Genomic DNA, 21,059 nt, shown 5'->3' with positions numbered 1-21,059 from the left:
CCTATCCTCCAATGTCCAGCTGCAGTGACCTGTTCCACGCTGCAACTCGCATTATCCACTTAGCTCAACGTGAGACCTCCTCTTACTATGGGCCATGATATTCATCCCTTAGACCGTATGCATCACCCATATGAGAATCGAATAGACACTGCGATGAGTCAGTCACCTGCTTCCCACATCCCTCATCATCCACTGTGCTGAGCCTGTGTCCAGATTGCCCATAAACCAGCGTCCTGTGGCGATGACTTCTGTACTTTGACCCTCAACATTCCTTCATTCTGAGGCTAAGATACTCCTCATCTACCAACCAACGTTTCGTCAATGTGACCTCTTCTGCATTTTGGTACCCTGCTGCACGCAATGCTGAGCATGAGACAAATGTCATCCACCGACAGATGTGCTGTGACCATGAGTTCTTCTATCTTTTAACCACTCACTGCACACTGTGCTGAACGTGAGACACCATTCATCCATCATCCACTATCTGTGATTACGAGGACATACTCTTTTCACCTCCCCCTGCACACTACCCACTCTGCAGAAACTGAGGCATTCCACATCCACCAACCTCTGTCTGTGATCATGAACACCTGTATCTTTCACCTTCCACTGCCCACTGTGCTGAATCTGTGATTATTAAGACCTGCACATTGAGCACTGTGCTGACCCTGAGACATTTCTCATCCATCATCCACTGCCTGCGATTACAAACACCTACGCATTTAGCCTTCGTCACGAACTCCCCAATGTTCCCAATACAAATAATCGTTTACGTGCATTTATTTTAGAAGTTATATCTCGAAGTGTGTGCACCCATTTTAAACGAGAATTCAGTCTGAAATAAAAATTAAATGCAAAATGTGTCCATCTTCGTTGAAAATGCGGCTCATTGAAACATGTGGCTTGCTGAAATAATCATTGTCATGTCTAGAAATATCATTGTGTTCTCTTCCACAATTTGTACATTGCGTCATTAAGTGTTTTCATTTCTTTCATTTTCTTCATGTCACATTACAGTATAATTTCACAAATTGGTTTCCATTTTTTAACATAACAAGTCCATATCAACGTGACGAATGTCGATGCACAAAACTCACGCCATTACCCACCGAGCGACCACTGTCTCCTTAAACTGATCAACAAGTACAAAGATACAAGAAGTCACAATTCAGTGATATTAAAAAATATCGATTTTACAGCTAAAGCGTATACGCACATCAAAAAAAGATTTGCATCACCTCGGTTCCGAGAGGTCCGGAACCTGTACAGAAAACTGGAATAGAGATCAACATAAACATCATTTCCGCCCTTTTTATTGCTAATGAAAACTACACATTGCATGTTTTACCACCATACAGCGAGACTTTCCGAGGTGGTTGTCCAGATTCCTGTACACACCGGTACTTCAAATACCCAGTAACACGCTCTCTTGCACTGATGCAATACTATCATGCATACTATCCACAAGTTCATCAAGGTACTGTTGGTCGAGATTGTCCCACTCCTCAGCGGCGATTCGACGTAGATCCCTCAGCGTGGTTGGTGGATCACGTCGTCCGTAAGCAGCCCTTCTCGATCTATCCCAGGCATGTTTGATAGGGTTCATGTCCGGAGAACATGCTGACTACTCTAGTCGAGCAATGTCGTTATCCTGAAGGAATTAATTCACAAGATGTGCACAATGGGGGCGCGAACTGTCGTCCATGAATACGAATGCCTCGCCAAATGCTGCCGATATGGTTGCACTATCGGTCGGAGGATGGCATTATCGTATCGTACAGCTGTTACGGCGCCTTGCATGACCACCAGCGGCCTACGTCGGCGCGACATGATGCCACCCCAAAACAGCAGGAAACCTCCACCTTGCTGCACTCGCTAGACAGTGTGTCCAAGGCGTTCAGCCTGACCTTGTTGCCCTAAACACGTCTCCGACGATTGTCTGGTTGAAGGCATATGCGACATTCATCGGTGAAGAGAATGTGATGCCAATCCTGAGCGGTCCATTCGGCATGCTGTTGGCCCCACCTGTACTGCGCTGCATGGTATCGCGATTGCAAAGATGGACCTCGCCATGGACGTCGGGAGTGAGTCTGCGCATCATGCCGCCTACTGCGCGCAGTTTGAGCCGTAACACGACGTCCTGTGGCTGCACGAAAAGCATTATTCAACATGGCGGTGTTGCTGTCAGGGTTCCTCCGAGCCACGTAATCCGTAGGTAGCGGTCATCCACTGCAGTAGTAGTCATTGGGCGGCCTGGCGAGGAATGTCATCAACAGTTCCTGTCTCTCTGTAACTCCACGTCCGAACAACATGGCTTTGGTTCATTCCGAGACGCCTGTATACTTCCTTTGTTGAGAGCCCTTCCTGGCACAAAGTAACAATGAGGAGGCAATCGAACAGCGCTATTGACCGTGTACGCATGGTTGAACTACAGGTACCTCTTTGGTGGTGGAATGACTGGAACTGATCGGCTGTCGGACCCCCTCCGTCTAATAGACGCTGCTCATGCATGGTTGTTCACATCTTTGGGCGGGTTCAGTGACATCTCTGAACAGTCAAAGGGACTGTGTAGTGCTTAGAGCCATTTGAACCATTTCTTCCTCAGCCATGCTACAGCCCCGATCTCTCACCTTTCGACTTCCAACTGCTTGGTCCAATGAAGAATGCAACAGGAAGCTGTACTTTGGATGATGGGGAGGTTACTGATGGACAAGACGTTGGCTCCAACGTTGACCAGTAGAGTGGTACCATTCAGGCATACAGACAATTCCAATAAGGTGGTGTAAGGCTGGCGCATTGAATGAAGTTTATGTTGAAAAAAGGCTTTTTTAACCAAACAGGTGAAGTATAATACGGTGTATTGGAATCTTGAAGGAAAGCAGCCTGCTGTCAGGAAATAAATGTGTGTCCTAACTTATTGAACGCCCCTCTTACAATATGTGATGGAGATGGTAGCACTTGCCAGTTCCACCACCCTTGTCCCCTGTACTGAACATGACGCTGCTCTTCAATCAACCAGATCCTGTGAACGTGAACCCCTATATCTCTGCCCTTCCATTGCTCACTGCCCACTGAGCTGGACGTGAGACACTCCTTATTCATCATGCACTGCCTTCAATCATGAGCATCTAAGCCTCTGACCTTCCACAGCCCACTGTCCAGTGTGCTAAGCCTCTGAAACTCATCAATCATGCACTACCTCTGATCACAAAGACCTACACCTCTGACCTTCAATCACACACTACCTCTGATCATGAACACCTACATCTCTGACCTTCCACTGCCCACTGTCCAGTGTGCTGAGCCTCCGAAACTACCCATCAATCATGCACTACCTCTGATCACAAACACCTACACCTCTGACCTTCAATCACGCACTACCTCTGATCACGAACACCTACACCTCTGACCTTCAATCACGTACTACCTCTGATCACAAACACCTACACCTCTGACCTTCCACTGCCCACTGTCCAGTGTGCTGAGCCTCCGCAACTCCTCATCAATCACGCACTACCTCTGATCACGAACGCCTACACCTCTGACCTTCCACCACCCACTGCGCTGCGCCTGCGACGCACCCCGCTGTGCAGCCACTGTGCTGAGCCCCGGACGCGCTCTGCCCGCAGGGCGTCAGCATGCGAGGGGCGGCGGCAGTGGCGCCCCCGCACAGCACATGCAGAGCCCGCCCACGCCCACGGCCGCGCAGGCCGCGCGGCAGCAGTCTCCCGGCGCCGGCGGCACCTTCCGCGTCACGCTCTCCATGAAGAAGGAGCCCGACGGCGGGCCCGTCTTCTGCAAGATGGAGCAGACGCAGCGCTTCAAGCAGCTCAAGACCGTCAAGCTGCACACCGACACCGTCTACCGCATCGACGTCAGCTTCAAGCCGCCGCGCGCCCTCCAGTGAGTACCCCTGGCACTGCGCCCTCATTCCAGCGTACACGCCGCGAACAAAGCCTTGCGCTGTCTGACGGAGATTTTAATCTCTCTTCTCACTCCACAGCTATCACCAAAGGTGTTATTCTTGTACAATGTTTTACGATATTTTAGTAGCGCCCTTAGAGCAATTTCATCGTCTTACTTTCGTAAAAGCAGATACATTCACACGCTGTAACTGTGCATCATGTACAACTGCAGTCAAACAATTTTGGCCACTTATTGGTTACGATGACAGTAATTGTAGTAGTCTCAGTTCTTGATTCAGACACTAAAGTTCTTTTCTTTTATACAATGAAGAGCCAAAGAAATTGGTACACCTGCCTAATATTAAGTACGGCCCCGTGAGCACAGAAATGCTGCAACGCGACGTGGCATCGACTCGACTAATATCTGAAGTAGTGCCGGGGGTAACTACCACCATCAATCCTGTAGGGCTGTCCATAAATCCGTAAGAGTACGAGGGGTTGGAGATCAGTTCTGAACAGCACGTTCCAAGGCATCCCAGATATGCTCAGTAATGTTAATGTCTGGCAAGTTTGATGGCCAGCAGAAGTGTTCAAGCTCAGAGGAGTGTTTCTGGAACCACTCTGTAGCAATTCTTGAAGTGCGGAGTGTCGCATTGTCCTGCTGGATTTGCCCAAGACCGTCGGAATCCACAATTGACACGAATTAATGCAGGTGATCGGACAAGATACTTACGTACGTGTCACCTGTCAGTCTTTTCTACACGTATCAGGGATCCCAAGTCACTCCAACTGCACGCGTCCCACACATTACAGATCCTCTACCAGCTTCAACAGACCCCTGCTGACATGCAGAGTCCATCGGTTCACGAGGTTGTCTCCATACCCATACAAGTCCATCCGCTCGATACAATTTGAAGCGAAACTCCTCCAACTAGGCAACGTGTTTCCAGTAATCAACAGTCCAGTCTCAGTGTTGACGGCCTCAGGCGAGGCATAAAGCTTTGTCTCGTGCAGTCATGAAGGGTCCATGAGTGGGCCTTCGGCTCCGAAAGCCCATATCGACGATGTTTCGTTGAATGTTTCGCACGCTGACACTTGTTGTTGGCCCAGAACTGAAATCGGCAGCAATTTGCAGAAGTAGTCATTGGTCCCGTTCTTGCAGGATCTTATTCCTGTCGTAGTGATGTCGAAGATCTGATGTTTTACTTGATTCCTGATACTATGGTACACTCGCGAAGTGGTCGTACGGGAAAATCCCCAGTTCATGGCTACCTCGGAGACGCTGTGTCCCATCTCTCGTGCGCCGACTGTAACGCCACGTTCAGATTCACTTAAATCTTTGTAACATGCCATTGTGGCAACATTAACCGATCTAACAGCTGCGCCAGACACTTGTCATAGATAGACGTTGTCGACCGCAACGCCGTATTCTGCTTGTTTATGTATCTCTCTATTTGAATACGCAAGCCTATACCAGATTCTTTGGCGCTCCAGTAAGTATTCTCTCGCTATTGTCAGTTACATCTACCACTGTAGGTATGAAGATCGCACACATGCTGAGCTGTCCTCCATTCAGACATTTTGTCCCTTGACAAAATACATATTTATACTTGAACTTGTAGGCTAATTAATGGGTTTAGTTTATGCTTAAGTGATTCAACTATGTGATTTGTTGATAACCTAAAAGAGTTAAAAAATCGCCTCAGTGAGCATAAACTCCTGAAACAGATGTTGTTAGGAAAGTGACACGAAAGAACGGCCTGTCAAGCGACGAAACGTTAACTTGGTAAGTATATACGCTGGATCATTGTAAATGAATGTAAACAGCATGACGAAAGACCAATAGTGGGTGGATGACTGAGAAGAGGCCCTTATTAACGGGATTCTCAGAGAGCTAAATTTCGCAAGCGCTGTGGCTTGTGACACTAAGGCAAATGTTTTATGGAAATGTTAAGAATATAGTGACTCAAATTCCACAAAAAAAGAGAGTGTGCTGAAAAGTAATGCCTCCAAATTTTTAACGCGAAAACTCTTCAATCTTTTAAATAAAGCAAACTTCATTAAGATTCTGCTTCTTTACTCTTCATGTCACCCTGTGACGAACACATTTCTCCTAACGAGAGACCAGTTTGTTGATACCGTCACTGTATAATATTTGTTGGCGAAGTCATAACCTCACCTCTGCTTGCACAGTTTCATCACTATCAAACTGAAGTCCCCAAAGGTGTTTTGTAAGTTTTACAAACATGAACACTCGGTGCGGCCAAGTCGGAACTGTATGGAGAATGAACTCAAGGCATCTGATTGTTGTAGATGTCGCAGCGGTCGTGTGGTGTGCCATGCTAAAGGAGAGGGTGCTCCACATGTGGACGAACTCATCAAATCCGTGCTTCCGGTTTCCCGAGGGAACACAGTACACTGTTCCTCATGCACCAACATGTTACACGCTACGATTCGGAGCTCTCTATCGGCAGAGGGTTATAAACAATATCCGTAACGCGGGAAAGTCGGCCGAGTAATGTGCATGACATGTAATACCACACCCGACATTGAGAGTAGAATAAAAAATTCTGAGGCATCATTTTTCAGTATGTCCTCGATTATGTGTGTAATCGTGCAAGTTTTTACATTTTGTTCGACATAAAATAAAGAGAACCTACTGATGATAGTGATATTTCAATGAAACAAGAATGTGCGAAAAAGTAAGAAAATAAGAAATAGAAAATAATCCATCATATTTCTGGAGCGCCTCTGGGACAGTATTGTTTATTCTTCGGATATTTCGGCTAATAGCTTTACAGCCGTTTTCAAGGTAAGTCGCTGGCAGAATTTAATCCCCTTGACACCATGCTAAGGAGTAAACGTGCTTGCGTCAAAGATAACATAGTTGGCAACAAGAGCGTAAGTCATAGATAAAACATTACTCATCTACGGGTAAATCAAAGCAAGCGGAGAGTCAGCAAATCCACTATCTTACGAATTAAGTCGTTAATTATTAAAATGGATGGCATTTTTTGGAATTGTAAATTGTAATTTTTTGTTTATTTATAGACACAATCACATGTTTGTGACAGTCATAACCGGTTTCGGCCATACAATGACCATCTTCAGATGCTAAAGGCGGCATACACTGAACACAGGTTCATGCGATGTCAAACACCTTTAACATCTGAAGACGGTAATTGTATGGTCGAACCCGGTTATGACTGAGTGATAAACATGTGATTGTATCTATAAATAAACAAAAAAATTTTACAAGAGAATCAGTCACGCACTCCATATACAAAATGTTTTTTTCCAATTTTTTTGGAATACTAGACAATGGAGACTCAGAACAACATTTCGTCTGAGCGTGCAAAGGAGAATGACTCTTTTCCATGATGTGTTGAGGTGGAAATACTTGTTTCGGTTGTGCACAATGGCTGCTAATTGTATTTCAACAGCTTCCTTGGCCACTGAATGTGGGTGGGGAGAGGCAGAGGTCAGAATCTTGACTTTCTCGTTATCCATGGAATGGCCTGTGGAAATAAGATATTTAGCCACTGCTGATTCCTTGGGCTGTAGAAGTAGGATATGTCGCTGGTGTTGTACGCATCATGCTTGTACTAAAAAAAAATGTCTCTGAGCAGTATGGGACTTAACATCTATGGTCATCAGTCCCCTAGAACTTAGAACTACTTAAACCTAACTAACCTAAGGATATCACACAACACCCTGTCATCACGCATCCTTGTACTGAGTGTATTGTTTGTCCTGTGCACCTTTTACCACACCGACAAGTAACTTCATGTATACCCGCCTTTCACAAAAGCAAATTATCTTCCAAACATACCATGAGAGGTGCCGTCATGGCTGGTGGGAGGAAGATCACGTACACTTTATGCTTCTTGATTATTATGCCGATTTTCCCTTTCTTTGGTTTATCTGTCCATTTTCGCTTGCGAAGCTCTTATTTGTATATTTTGTATATCCATTTTTGCTGAATACTACTTCAAAACGTACCAGTTCTCCCTGTAGGCTGTCAGTGTCAAGCATTACATGGGCCCTATGTACTAAAGTTTTAAGGATGCTAATAGTTTGTGTAGGGCGTCGGCAGCTAGACGTCTGCCAATATAAATAACTATGAGTGGGCTTACGGTACACGCAATGCCTACCGGGAAAATTTCCAGCAAGGGAATACTGTTTGCTGAAGCCGAAAAATCCCCTTCCAAAACATATTTAGCTAGAATAGCTAACGAATTCGTAAAATTCGTCCACCTCTCGACGACTGTCTTGTCCAAGTTAAACACTTAGCTGTCCGTTATGTCCAACCAATGCGCATGCCATTAGCTTCGTTTCATTCGTATGTTCAAAAAAAATGGTTCAAATGGCTCTGAGCACTATGGGACTCAACTGCTGAGGTCATTAGTCCCCTAGAACTTAGAACTAGTTAAACCTAACTAACCTAAGGACATCACACACATCCATGCCCGAGGCAGGATTCGAACCTGCGACCGTAACGGTCTTGCGGTTCCAGACTGAAACGCCTTTAACCGCACGGCCACTTCGGCCGGCCATTCGTATGTGCATGTTACAGTTGCAAGCTAGCACTCTCCCCACTTCATTAAACGCCTGATTCAGTTTCGGTTCACTTTCGGCGGTTACTGCCTGTGTCTAACAAATTGTATCGTGATGATTTTCTTTCCGTGAAAAACAACTCCGAGTCCCCGAAGAACAGCTAAGACGTTTCTGGGGATGCCCCGGACAGCAATGGGATTCCTACCTGTCACCCGCCATACAGCCTGACAACCATAAATGACGCTCTGGGGTTCCACTTTGTTATACAGCAAGACCCCTTTGCTTGTCATTCGCGGCACCCATAAAGGCACAGCGGTACGTCGAAGATATTCTACGCCTTGTTTTATTGCCCTTTGTGGCAAACCATCCTGGGCTTACATTTTAGCAAGATACTGCCTGCAAGAACACGGTGAGAGTTCCTACTTCTTGTCTTCGCCCTTGCCAAACCATACCTTGGTCTGCAAGATGGCTGGAACTCTCACAATTGAGAACGTTTAGAGCCTCGCAACGAGGTCGCGATTTTGACGATATAAGACGTTAATTGAACAATGTGGCACGATATCCATCAGGAACACACCTAACAACTTCGTCAATCGATGCCTGGCCGAATAACTACTTGTATTAGGGTCACAGATGGACCAACGTGTTATTCCTTGCCCAATTTGTTAAAATCCTTCTTTGGAATTAATCAGTTTTTCTTCAATTGTAATCATTTGCTTGTCGGTACATGTACAGTCGTGGACAAAACGAGCGAGACCTCTCGCCTTTTCGTTATGCTAATCCGCACAGCTTTAAAGTCTGGTACACAGCATAATAGGGAAGGCGACGAAGTGTTACCAACATACTATGCACAGGCGTGAAATTAAAAAACTGTCCGAACTTTGTTAAACTGTTTTCAGTCATGTGTAACACTACATTAATGCTGATTAGTGTGTTAAACACAACACATAAATATAAGATATAAATGAAAGAAGAAACGCTAATTATTATGAACCGTACTAATAAAAATCAATTTCAGCTTATCGAGATAACATAACTGTTTTAGCAAAATATTATGCGCATTCGGCCGCGAAACGGTCTGTATCAACGTTCAGACCAGTCATACTGGATTACCGTTGCTGACCTACCATAACAGTGTGCAAATTGAGCAATGATTGAAGATTCATAACGAAATTCAGTGAAAAATCATTCAGTGCTACACTTAAGTCAATTCAATTATTGATAGAAGCGCAAAAAGTAAGCAGTAACAAGTTTGAAATTCTACATGAGTTTCATATTGACATCCACAGGGCGCCGGTACAGAATAAAAGTAGCAATAAAACGCATTGGGGACGCGAGAATTTCTTAAAATTGCTTTACTGATAGTCAATCTACCTCCATCGAGATTAGAACCGAAAACAAACCAGATCTCCCTTGGAGTAGTAAAACACCTTTCACTACGCTAGCAGACAACCCAGGCAAACAGACCTCTATTATTACCCCAGACATGAATAAGCCGACAATTTCACAATGTAACTGACAAAATGATCTGCATTTTCCGTTGCATAGAGCTTTCTGGACTCAAAAACATGAATTTTCTACGTTTATGTCACCGCTAACGTGACAATCATTCGGCATGTTTATCGAAATAACAAAATACCGTTATTAGCGAGTAAATTTAGTAGGATAATTTTGCACCACCCATTTTTTGACCTTTCGCGTAAATTTTCTTTATATATTCGGCCGTATCCTTAGATTGTGCCGGCAGCGGTGGTCTAGCGGTGCTAGGCGCTCAGTCCGGAACGGCTCGACTGCTACGGTCGCAGGTTCGAATCCTGCCTCGGGCATAGATGTGTGATGTCGTTAGGTTAGTTAGGTTTAACTAGTTCTAAGTTCTAGGGGACTGATGACCACAGATGTTAAGTCCCATAGTGCTCAGAGCCATTTGAACCATTTTTGAACCTTAGATTGCGTTGACATAAAAGCTCACTTTTTTACACCACCAAGAGACTGTAAACCGCAGGAAATGCGATACATTTCCGCTTATTATTTCTACCTGTACTCGAGATAAAAGGGTTTTAAGGGTTGGGTAGACAGATAGATGGTCAAGAAAGTGAGACTAGTAGGGTTCCATTTTTACCGATTTACGTGACGAACTCCTAACAACGAAAATAGCTACGACAGTTACTGAAGATGAGGGCTGCATAAATAATTCCCCCTACTCAATGTTCGAAGTGTTCTAGTTGTAGTCGATACATCAGCATTTTAATCGTAGCTACGCTTTCGATCCAAATCATTTTTACAGGAATGCAAATAAAATCCATTTGCTATACAAGTGGTAATTCAGGCCCCAGTATTAATGCGACCGCGTTTCAGAAGTGCGAGCATTCCCATTGCTAGCTAGCTTGAGAAACACTTCGGCTATTTTTGAACGTTTTATGGCTGTGGCGAATCTAATGGAGAATTCGAAACATTGTAGAATATGTTTGGCAGCTATTGTCGCCGTTTATTTCCTGTGGTGATGCAGAATTATCCTACTAAATTTACTCGCTAATAACAGTATTTAGTTATTTCGATAAACACCCCGAATGATTGTCACATAAGCGGTGACATAAAGGTAGAAAATCCAAGTTTTTGATTCCAGAAAGCTCTATCAAACAGAAACTGCAGATCAGTTTGCAATTTTCATTTCCTCCTTATTCATGTCTGAGGTAATTACAGAGGTCTGTTTGCCTAGGTTGTCTGCTAGCGTAGTGAAAGGTGTTTGCTAGTGCAAGGGAGGTCTGGTTTGTTTTCGATTCTAATCTCGATGGAGGTAGATAGACTTTCAGTAAAGCAATTTTAAGAAATTCTCGCGTCCCCAATGCGTTTTATTGCTACCTTTATTCTGTACCGGCGCCCTGTGGATGACAATATGAAACTCTTGTAGAATTTCATACTTGTTACTGCCTACTTTTCCGCTTCTGTCAATAACTGAATTGACTTAAGTGTGACACTGAATGATTTTTCACTGAATTTCGTTATGAATCTTCACGCATTGCTAAATTTGCACACTTTGATGGTAGATCAGCACCGGTAATCCAGTATGACTGGTCTGAACGTTGATAGAGACGTTTCGCTGCCGAATGCGCATAATATTTTGCTAATTCGTAACGATCTGGAGTACTCTGTCTTACTAAAACATTTATCTTATCTCGATAAGCTGAAATTCATTTTTATTAATACATTTCATACTAATTAGCGTTTCTTCTTTCATTTATATCTTACATTTACGTGTTGTGTTTAACACACTAATCAGCGTTAATGTAGTCTTAAACATGATTGAAAATAGTCTGACAAAGTTCGGATAGTTGTTCAATTTCACGCCTGTGCGTAGTATGTTGGTAGCACTTCGTCACCTTGCCTGTTATGCTGTGTAGCAGACTTTAAAGCCGTGCGGATCAGCATAACGAAAAGGCGAGGGGTCTCCCCTCTTCTTTCCACGACTGTACGTCACATTTAACTATTTTCGTCCAATTTGGATAATTTCTTCGTGGCAGGTCGTTTTCTTTCTTTTTTAGTTCGGGCTTCCAACAAATTTTAATATTTCTGGGGATAATTTCTAAAAGGGAAACCAACTTGAATAAAAGTAGAAATTCGGCAAGTACACTTAAAACTACTGACATGCGAAAGTACAGAGAGAGGTGGCGCAGTGGTTAGCACACTACACTCGCATTCGGGAGGACGACGGTTCAATCCCGCTTCCGGCCATCCTGATTTAGGTTTTCCGCGATTTCCCTAAATCGCTTCAGGCAAATGCCTAGATGGTTGATTTGAAAGGGTACGGCCGACGTCCTTCTCCGTCCTTCTTTAACCCAATCAGACCGATGACCTCACTGTTTGGTCTCTCCCACCAAATCAACCCCCAACATGTGAAAGTCGATAATTTCATGCGATTTTTCGTTGTAGCCAAAAAATCTGTTGTGTTACATCAGGACACCAATATTTACGCTACGATGAACGAAGAGCCTTTCGTCTGAAGCAATCTGAAGTAGACAGAGTCCTTGCTACCAGTATTTTATGCATAAAAGCAGCAAATAATTTGATAGAATCACGTTGTAACATGTAAAGGCAGGAGTAGAGAAATCACTTACGATGATTACAGTGCTTGAAAAAAGGTGAGGTATCCAGGTGGGGAGGATGAAACGAAATGAACCTTCAAGGGTCGAGAGGGCATATGACATTATTTCAGTCATTGCTATGTCGAGCCAAATTAACAAAAATTTGTGCAGAATGAGCCCTCCTGCCAGTACAACGTTTCATCCTGCCGGTGTGGATGCATGCACTGATTTCGATTGGGAAGGGTTAACAACCGCCAACGCTTTTATTATACCGGGTGATCAAAAAGTCAGTATAAATTTGAAAACTGAATAAATCACGGAATAATATAGATAGAGAAGTGCAAATTGACACAAATGCTTGGAATGACATGGGGCTGTATTAGAACAAAAAAAAAAAAACAAAAAAAATACAAACGTTCAAAAAATGTCTGATCAGAATAGCAATAATTAGCATAACAAAGTCTGACAAAGCAATGATGATGTTTTTTACAGGAAATGCTCAATATGGCCACCATCATTCCTCAACAACAGCTGTAGTCGAGGAATAATGTTGTAAACAGCGCTGTAAAACATGTCTGGAGTTATGGTGAGGCATTGGTGTCGGATGTTGTCTTGCAGCATCCCTAGAGATGTCGGTCGATCACGATATACTTAAGACTTCAGGTAACCCCAAAGCCAATAATCGCACGGACTGAGGTCTGGGGACCTGGGAGGCCAAGAATGACGAAAGTGGCGGCTGAGCACACGATCATCACCAAACGATGCGCGCAAAAGATCTTTCACGCGGACATTTTGTGAACTTCGTTTTTTTTTTATCTAATACAACCCCATGTCATTCAAAGCATGTGTGTCAAGTTTCACTTCTCTATCTACAATATTCCGTGGTTTGTTAAGTTTTCAAATTTATACTGACTTTTTGATCACCTGGTACTTCTTAATGCTGGTAATTGAATTTGTTTCTCTTAATGTATGACGAGCCTTTGCCACATAACGTGGATATGGTGAAGCCCATGTACTCCGTATCTCGAGCAGGCAGTGGCTCCCTTTGTCTGGTTCCTCTGACTGCCAAGTCGTCTGAAGACATACTAAGTTTTCATTTGAGTGTAGCTCAATTTTTAATTGTGAAAATGCGCAACGGATAACTGACAAGACTTCAGAACGATCGATCAGGGAATAAAGTTCACTAAACATTTCTCTTAGAGGGTAGGCATGGTTATGAATATAGTACACTGAGTGGAGCGCTGGAGTGCACATCAAGATGAAGAGTGACATTTATATACAAAAGTGGAGTGAACACCTCGACTTCAGCACACATTTAACATAAAATCATCTAAACACCTCGGTTTCTTAAGGGGGTGGCGATCTCTACAAAATCTTTACATATTACTTAATCAACAAGGAATAATGTCGCCAGAGGAGCGGAACGTGAATACCCGTGTGCCTAACTAAAAGACTGAAATATTCAGTAGAGATAGTACTGCGGATACTAGAAGGCAAGTTCACCATGTATAATTATATTGGAATCAGTTCTATAAACCCCAAAAAGCCGTCGTCAGTCCTCGCTTGTTGTCCATCTGTATGTTGACGAAATTTTCTTGGAACACGATACATTAAGTGAATCGTATGTAGATCTAAAGACAAAGTCGACCATAACGATAGCAACATCGGCACATGCGAAAACCAAATAATTCGGATGCGGCGGAAAAAGAATTTCGTAACCACGGAGAGTTCCTACCCACGACACGAAAACTAAACGAACACCCATCCAAAATATTCTTTTCAAGTGGGCATGGAGGCTGCACGTATTAACCATATATGCCGAATAGACTAAAATCTCCAATTGCCCTTACTCCTTAGACCGATTGTAGAAAAAAGAAAACTTCATGGGGCGGGACGCCAATCGACAAAACGCGCCACAGTGATTCAGGACTATTCTTCAGTCAGATGAAACTCAAAACGCCTGTGCCCGCTTATCAAAATTTTCCACCGGTTTAAAGCCGAAAATATGAACGTGCGCTCACCTTATGCGTTGGTGTAAGGGACCAATCGCAGAGCGGGATAGACATGTTACTGCCTCAAGCCAAGGTTCTAACGTTTAAATTCAAGTACCATTCCAACGCCTTACTGCAAGAGCAAACCTTGAGAGCTATATCCATCAACTAACGTACATGCATTTCCAGCCATTCACTCATTCGTAAATTATAGTGTTTATCCACGATTAGCAGTATGGATGTGTAACGTAGAATGAAGATGTCGAACATAACGAGAAATTGAAATTATTCAACCTTTTTCCTAACGCGACATTCCCCCTTCTTAATGGAAATGAGCGTTTGGAGTCATTGGCTGGGAGGCCCCTTGCGGGGCGGGTCCGGTCGCCTTAGTGCAGGTCTTATTACATTCGACGCCACATTGGGCGACCCAGCCGGGAACGGAACCAGGACCCGTAGGACGGCAATCCGTCACGCGGACCACTCAGCTATCGGGGCGAACCCCCTTCTTGATTACATGAGCAGAATACCCGGAGAAAAGGCGCTCTGCTGAGCGCACTAAAATTGTTGATTGTAATCGCATGAAATGTGAATAAACTGTCACCTTTCAAGGTGTCTTAAAGCTGTTGAAGTCTCTCTTGAGAAATGCTGGCCCACAACTGTTGTAAATGGCCCATTCATATCCTGGATAGTGGCGGAGTTGACGTCCGAGCTGATCCCACACGTTTCTCGTGGAAGATGTGGGGATCTTGCTGAGCACAGCAGTACCTCAACATCCTGCGCGCAGTTCATGAAGACACGTGCCATGGGTGGACGAACACTGACCAGTTGAGAAACAGTCCCACGATATTATGGTATGAGAGGTAACACATGAGGATGCAGGATATCCGTGACGCATCGCTGTGCTGCCATTAATCATTACCAGCCATGACTCGAAGTTAAGCCTGTTGGCACCCCACACCATGACGCCGAGAGTAACCTCTCCGTACACATTCGAAGACTTTGTGACCTCTCCCCAGGTTGACCCTTCTCGTCGACGATGGGCATACGGGGTAGTGCAGAGCCGCGATTCGCCCGCACCTCGTGGTCGTGCGGTAGCGTTCTCGCTTCCCGCGCCCGGGTTCCCGGGTTCGATTCCCGGCGGGGTCAGGGATTTTCTCTGCCTCGTGATGGCTGGGTGTTGTGTGATGTCCTTAGGTTAGTTAGGTTTAAGTAGTTCTATGTTCTAGGGGACTGATGACCATAGATGTTAAGTCCCATAGTGCTCAGAGCCATTTGAACCATTTGAAGAGCCGCGATTCATCGCTGAACACATTGTGACAAAGTTCTTCAGCATTCGATGCTTCCAGGAGACGCCACCACTCCATTAGTCGTGGTGTTAACGGCAACCTACTCACAGGACGGTAATTCCCTAGTCCGGCTGTTGCTGTGAGAGATGACACAGAATGTCGCATAGTCCATTACTTGTTCTCGGGTAGCAGGTATCGATGTGAAAAGGTTATGATGTGGCGATACTCCCTTGTGATGGTCAAGCGTGGTCGAGCGGAACCTGATTACAAGGTACCAGCCCTCACGTTCCCACGCAGTCCAACATTGGGCCAATGCCACACCCGAATGCGGCAAAAATCTGGATATTGCACGACTCGGCCATCCGGCCAAATGGAGGCCCACAACGATGTCCCAGGCACTGATAAATCTCACTCGCACGAGTAAGAGCATCTCCGTGTCCTTCAGTGATCACATCTGACGCTGTTAACGTCTCTTATACTCCACCTGGCCTGGTAATAACACTATAGTGACGCGGTAATCTTTGAAGTCATTTTGACTATTTTTCGACCGTGACTGTCTCAAGAAATATGTAAATGTTTTTTTAAACTATCGCTACCAGTCACAAACTTTGTTAACTATTGTATTATTTATTTATTTTGCTACATGTTTCTAGAGAGTACCTCATCTTCAGGCTAAATGGCATTACAAAAACAGATTCACTATAAGATTATACTGATGTTACATAGTCTTCTCATGAATGCTGTGGTTATCCTGTAGAAGAAGAGGAAACTTAGTAAGAGGAAGCTAGACTGATGTTTGCACGAAAGTGTCATGTAACAGTCAGTCACTTGTTCTTCTGGCGCGGCAGTCTCGTTGTGATGCGCTGAGGTGTTTCCATTTCCGTGGCTCTCTTGGCTTTCTTGATCACTGTTCACAAATTTTCACTAAAGTAACAGTGACTTGGAAACACGAACACAAGAACAAATCTGTAGTGCAGGGGACAAGATGGCTCTGTTTAAGAGCACAGAAATTCCCACTTGCTGCTGCCGACTATGAGACAGAAATGAACACTATCAAATACATTGCACATAATAATGGCTATCACGAACATGATACAGACACACTATCAAAACGCACAACTAAAAATAAAAACAAACACTCTGAAACAGCTTCTCCACACAACATCCAAAAAACCAAGTATATAACATTACCATATTAAGGTGTCATATCAGACAAAATAGCCAAGCTGCTGAAAAAAAAACAGACATCAAGATCATCTTTGCCACTAACAAGAACTTAAAGAAGAAACTATACATGACGTCTCACATCCCACAGAGAAACTTAACAAATTAGGAATTTATAAAATTGCATGCAGCCATTGCAACAAATATTACATCGGCCAAACGGGAAGAAATTTTAAAACACGCTTTAAAGAACACATAGACTGTTTAAGACTTGTCAAACCAAATAAATCAGCTATAGCGAAAATTATAAATGAAACAGGACACAGCGTTATAATAGACGACGATCTCAAAGTACTACATAGTTTATTTAGAAAAGAGCTGGAAAATGGACATCTTGGAAGAAATGGATATATTCATCCACGGGCACATGGGAATAACGAGATCCTGAATGAAATGACAGACTTCAAAAATTCACATTTCTTTTCAAAATTCACTACAGTACTCTTAGAATAAAAGATACATAACATGACAGTCGTTTGACTCTAGCCCCAGCAATAGCTTACAAATATGTAAAATAATTAGTTCATATCATAAAATCTGTTATAAATGGACTATCACATCATGACATGCAGCTCCTTGTTTTAGATGTAAATTCTGAGCAGATTATCAAGACTGCTAAGTCTGAGTACGGGAGAGTAGTCAGTAAACCAAAAATTGAGTGTTTTAGAAAACTGCTCAAAGATATGAACTGGAAAGATGTTTATAGTGCCCATGACATGAATGAAAAATATAATACATTCATGAACAATGTCAGTACCATGTTTGAAAACTGTTTTCCTCTAAAATTTACTCAAATTAAACAGAAGTCTATAATAAAACCATGGATTACACAAGGAATAAAGATTTCCTGTAAGACAAAAAGGAAAATGTACCTGTCGACCAAGAATAGCTCCAATACTGATGATTTAGCTAAATACAAGGAATACTGTAAAATATTAAAAAAAGTAATTCAGACATCTAAACAAATGCACTTCGAGAAGAAGATAGCAATGTCAGGGAACAAAATAAAAACAATATGGGATATAGTGAAAGAGGAGACTGGTAGAACCAGAAAGGAACAGGAGCAAATAGCATTAAGGGTAGGTGACACATTAGTAACCGATGGGCATAGCGTGGCAAATCTATTTAACAAGTACTTTATATCCATTACTGATAGAAGGGGATTGTCAGGATCAGTAAATAATGCCCTTGAATATCTGAAACTAGCCTTTACAAATAGCTCCAGCTACAAGAATGTGTCACTCACTTCACCAAAAGAAATAACTTCCATAATAAAATCTTTGAAAACAAAGCATTCTAGTGGTTACGATGAAATATCAACAAAGTTAATTCAGACATGTTCTTGTGAGTTTAGTACAATTCTAAGTTACTTGTGTAACCAGTCAATTATAACTGGGACATTTCCTGACTGGCTAAAATATGCAGATGTTGAGCCTCTATTCACGAAAGGGGATAAAGAGATACCATCAAACTACAGACCGATTTCACTTTTGCCAGCATTCTCAAAATTTTAGAAAAAGTAATGTACAGGCAGCTTCTCAACCATCTGACCACAAATAACATATTATCAAGAACACAGTTTGGATTTCTGAAGGGTTCTGATAACGAGAAGGCTATTTACACCTACAGTGAAAATGAACTTAATTCATTAAATAACAAATTACAAGCAGCAGGTATTTTCTGTGATTTGTCAAAGGCATTTGATTGTGTGAACCACAACATCCTTTTAAATAAATTAGAATTCTATGGTGTCACGGGCAGTGCTGCAAAATGGTTCAAGTCATTCCTAGCTAACAGGAAACAAAGGGCATCAGTACAAGGGACTAGTGAAATAAGTCATCAGTCATCATCAGAATGGGAAGAAATTACATGTGGTGTCCCACAAGGATCCATCTTAGGGCCATTGCTTTTTCTTATGTACATTAATGATCTCTCATCAGTTACACTGCCAGAAGCAGAGTTCGTTTTGTTTGCAAATGATACAAGTATTGCAATAAATAGTATGTCGAGTGTAGTTCTAGAAAGATCTGCTAATGATATTTTCATGGATATTAATAAATGGTTTAAAGCCAACTCATTGACATTAAACTTTGAAAAGACTCACTACATGCAATTCAGAACCTGTAAGAGGTTTCCACCCAGCATATGCATAAAGTATGAAGAAGAGCAGACAGAAGACGTTGACAGTCATAAATTCCTGGGATTACAACTTGATAATAAATTCAGTTGGGAGGAGCACACCACAGAACTGCAGAAACGCCTTAACCAATCTGTATTTGCAATTCGAGTGTTAGCAGACATAGGCAACATAAAAATGAAAAAGCTTGCATACTTTGCCTACTTTCATTCCATAATGTCATATGGTATAATATTTTGGGGTAACTCTTCAAGTCAAACAAAAGTTTTCAGAGTCCAAAAGCGTGTAATACGTATTATTTGTGGAGTAAATTCACGGACGTCATGTAGAAACCTCTTCAAAGAACTGGGTATACTAACCACTGCCTCTCAGTATATTTACTCCTTAATGAAATTTGTACTAAATAATATATCTCTTTTTCCAACAAACAGCTCAGTTCGTACATACAATACCAGGAACAAAAATGATCTGCACAAGGACTTAAAAGCACTTACTTTAGTTCAAAAGGGGTCCACTACTCAGGAACACTCATCTTCAATAATTTGCCAGCAAACATAAAAAATTTAGTTACAAATAAAGATCAATTTAAAAGGAGCCTGAAAGTCTTACTAGTGGCCAACTCCTTCTACTCCATTGACGAATTTTTTAATACAAACAAATGATGTATTGTATATATTCACACTATTGGTATTGTTATTTCAGCTATAAAAAAAATAAAAAGTTGACGTGTTCCACATCCACGAGGATCTCCTCAGCATGGATCTATGGAACGAAAAACTAATCTAATCTAATCTAAGTCAACAGCCTTAAGCGGTGTAAAAAAATGAAAGACACCAATAAAGACTTTAATTTACTATAACCGCAAAACAGATTATTTAAACACTAACAGACCTTAATTATTCCACAATGTCTATACTCAATAAACAAGTCGCTGGCCACAACAAAGATACGAATATTACTCTCGATGTATGCTTACACGAATTTGACAAAATCCCTCCAGTGAGCAAGGAAGCAGCAACTACGTGCAACAAAAAGGCAAATTACCAAAAGTCCTCAACTGATACCCAAGCCTCCACCGGCGCTACTAGCACAATCAAGGCAAGCTGCGCCTCTCACGTCACGCGGTTTCTCTCTACCGCAGGCTGCATCCGACCTCTTCAGAATCCTCTGAACGATTTTTCGCTCGCTCAGACTCAGAGTTTGTGTATGCACACAAGCGGAATCATTGGTCAACTGTGCAAAGAAGTATAACGTCCAACTTTCACGATATACTTCAGCACGTAATCCACACTGGTGCACTCGGCAGCCCACACTGGACTCGCATTCGGGAGGACGACGGTTCAATCCCGCGTCCGGCCATCCTGATTTAGGTTTTCCGTGATTTCCCTAAATCGCTTCAGGCAAATGCCGGGATGGTTCCTTAGAAAGAGCACGGCCGATTTCCTTCCCCATCCTTCCCTAATCCGAGCTTGTGCTCTGTCTCTAATGACCTCGTTGTCGACGGGGCGTTAAACACTAATCTCCTCCTCCCTCCCACTCGGCAGCCGCTTGACCAGCAAAGAACGGGAACGTTGCTCGTCCCCAACTAGCAGATACTTACATAAATTGCTATACACACGTCGATTTTATTACTTAAATCTAGATCTAGGTTTCGTTTTTAAATACGAAGTTTTTTAACAAAGTATCTGTGATCGTATTAATTTCTTACATTATGTTTAAAGTACTCTTATCTAAGCGCACATCTGCGTCACCTTGGGGATGGCTATCTAGTAAACTGGGCAACATGAACAGTGTGTGCATGGAACGAGCTATTGCACAGTGTACAGATTAATCTCCGTGCTGTGTAAACCTGTAAACATGATCCCATGCCAGCACTGATC

At 42.9% G+C, this 21,059-nt stretch overlaps 1 protein-coding gene across 3 annotated transcripts in view; it reads left to right on the top strand.

Moving 5' to 3' along the window:
• Nucleotides 1-21,059, top strand: part of LOC124545071 (CB1 cannabinoid receptor-interacting protein 1-like) — a 774,949-nt gene that overhangs the window by 16,884 nt on the left and 737,006 nt on the right. For all 3 annotated transcript variants that reach the window (XR_006967587.1, XM_047123880.1, XM_047123879.1), the window contains exon 2: nt 3,630-3,903. Coding sequence is in view for 2 of the 3 variants with exons in the window: in XM_047123880.1 (XP_046979836.1) it covers nt 3,630-3,903 (274 nt within the window). In the remaining variant the exon portion in view is untranslated. The remainder of the gene's footprint in view (nt 1-3,629; nt 3,904-21,059) is intronic.

Source organism: Schistocerca americana, chromosome 8, assembly GCF_021461395.2.
Source record: "Schistocerca americana isolate TAMUIC-IGC-003095 chromosome 8, iqSchAmer2.1, whole genome shotgun sequence".
In the NCBI taxonomy this organism is placed as follows: domain Eukaryota; kingdom Metazoa; phylum Arthropoda; class Insecta; order Orthoptera; family Acrididae; genus Schistocerca; species Schistocerca americana.
The sequence above is the reverse complement of the archived record's forward strand: the minus strand, read 5'-3'. Positions and strand labels throughout refer to the sequence as shown.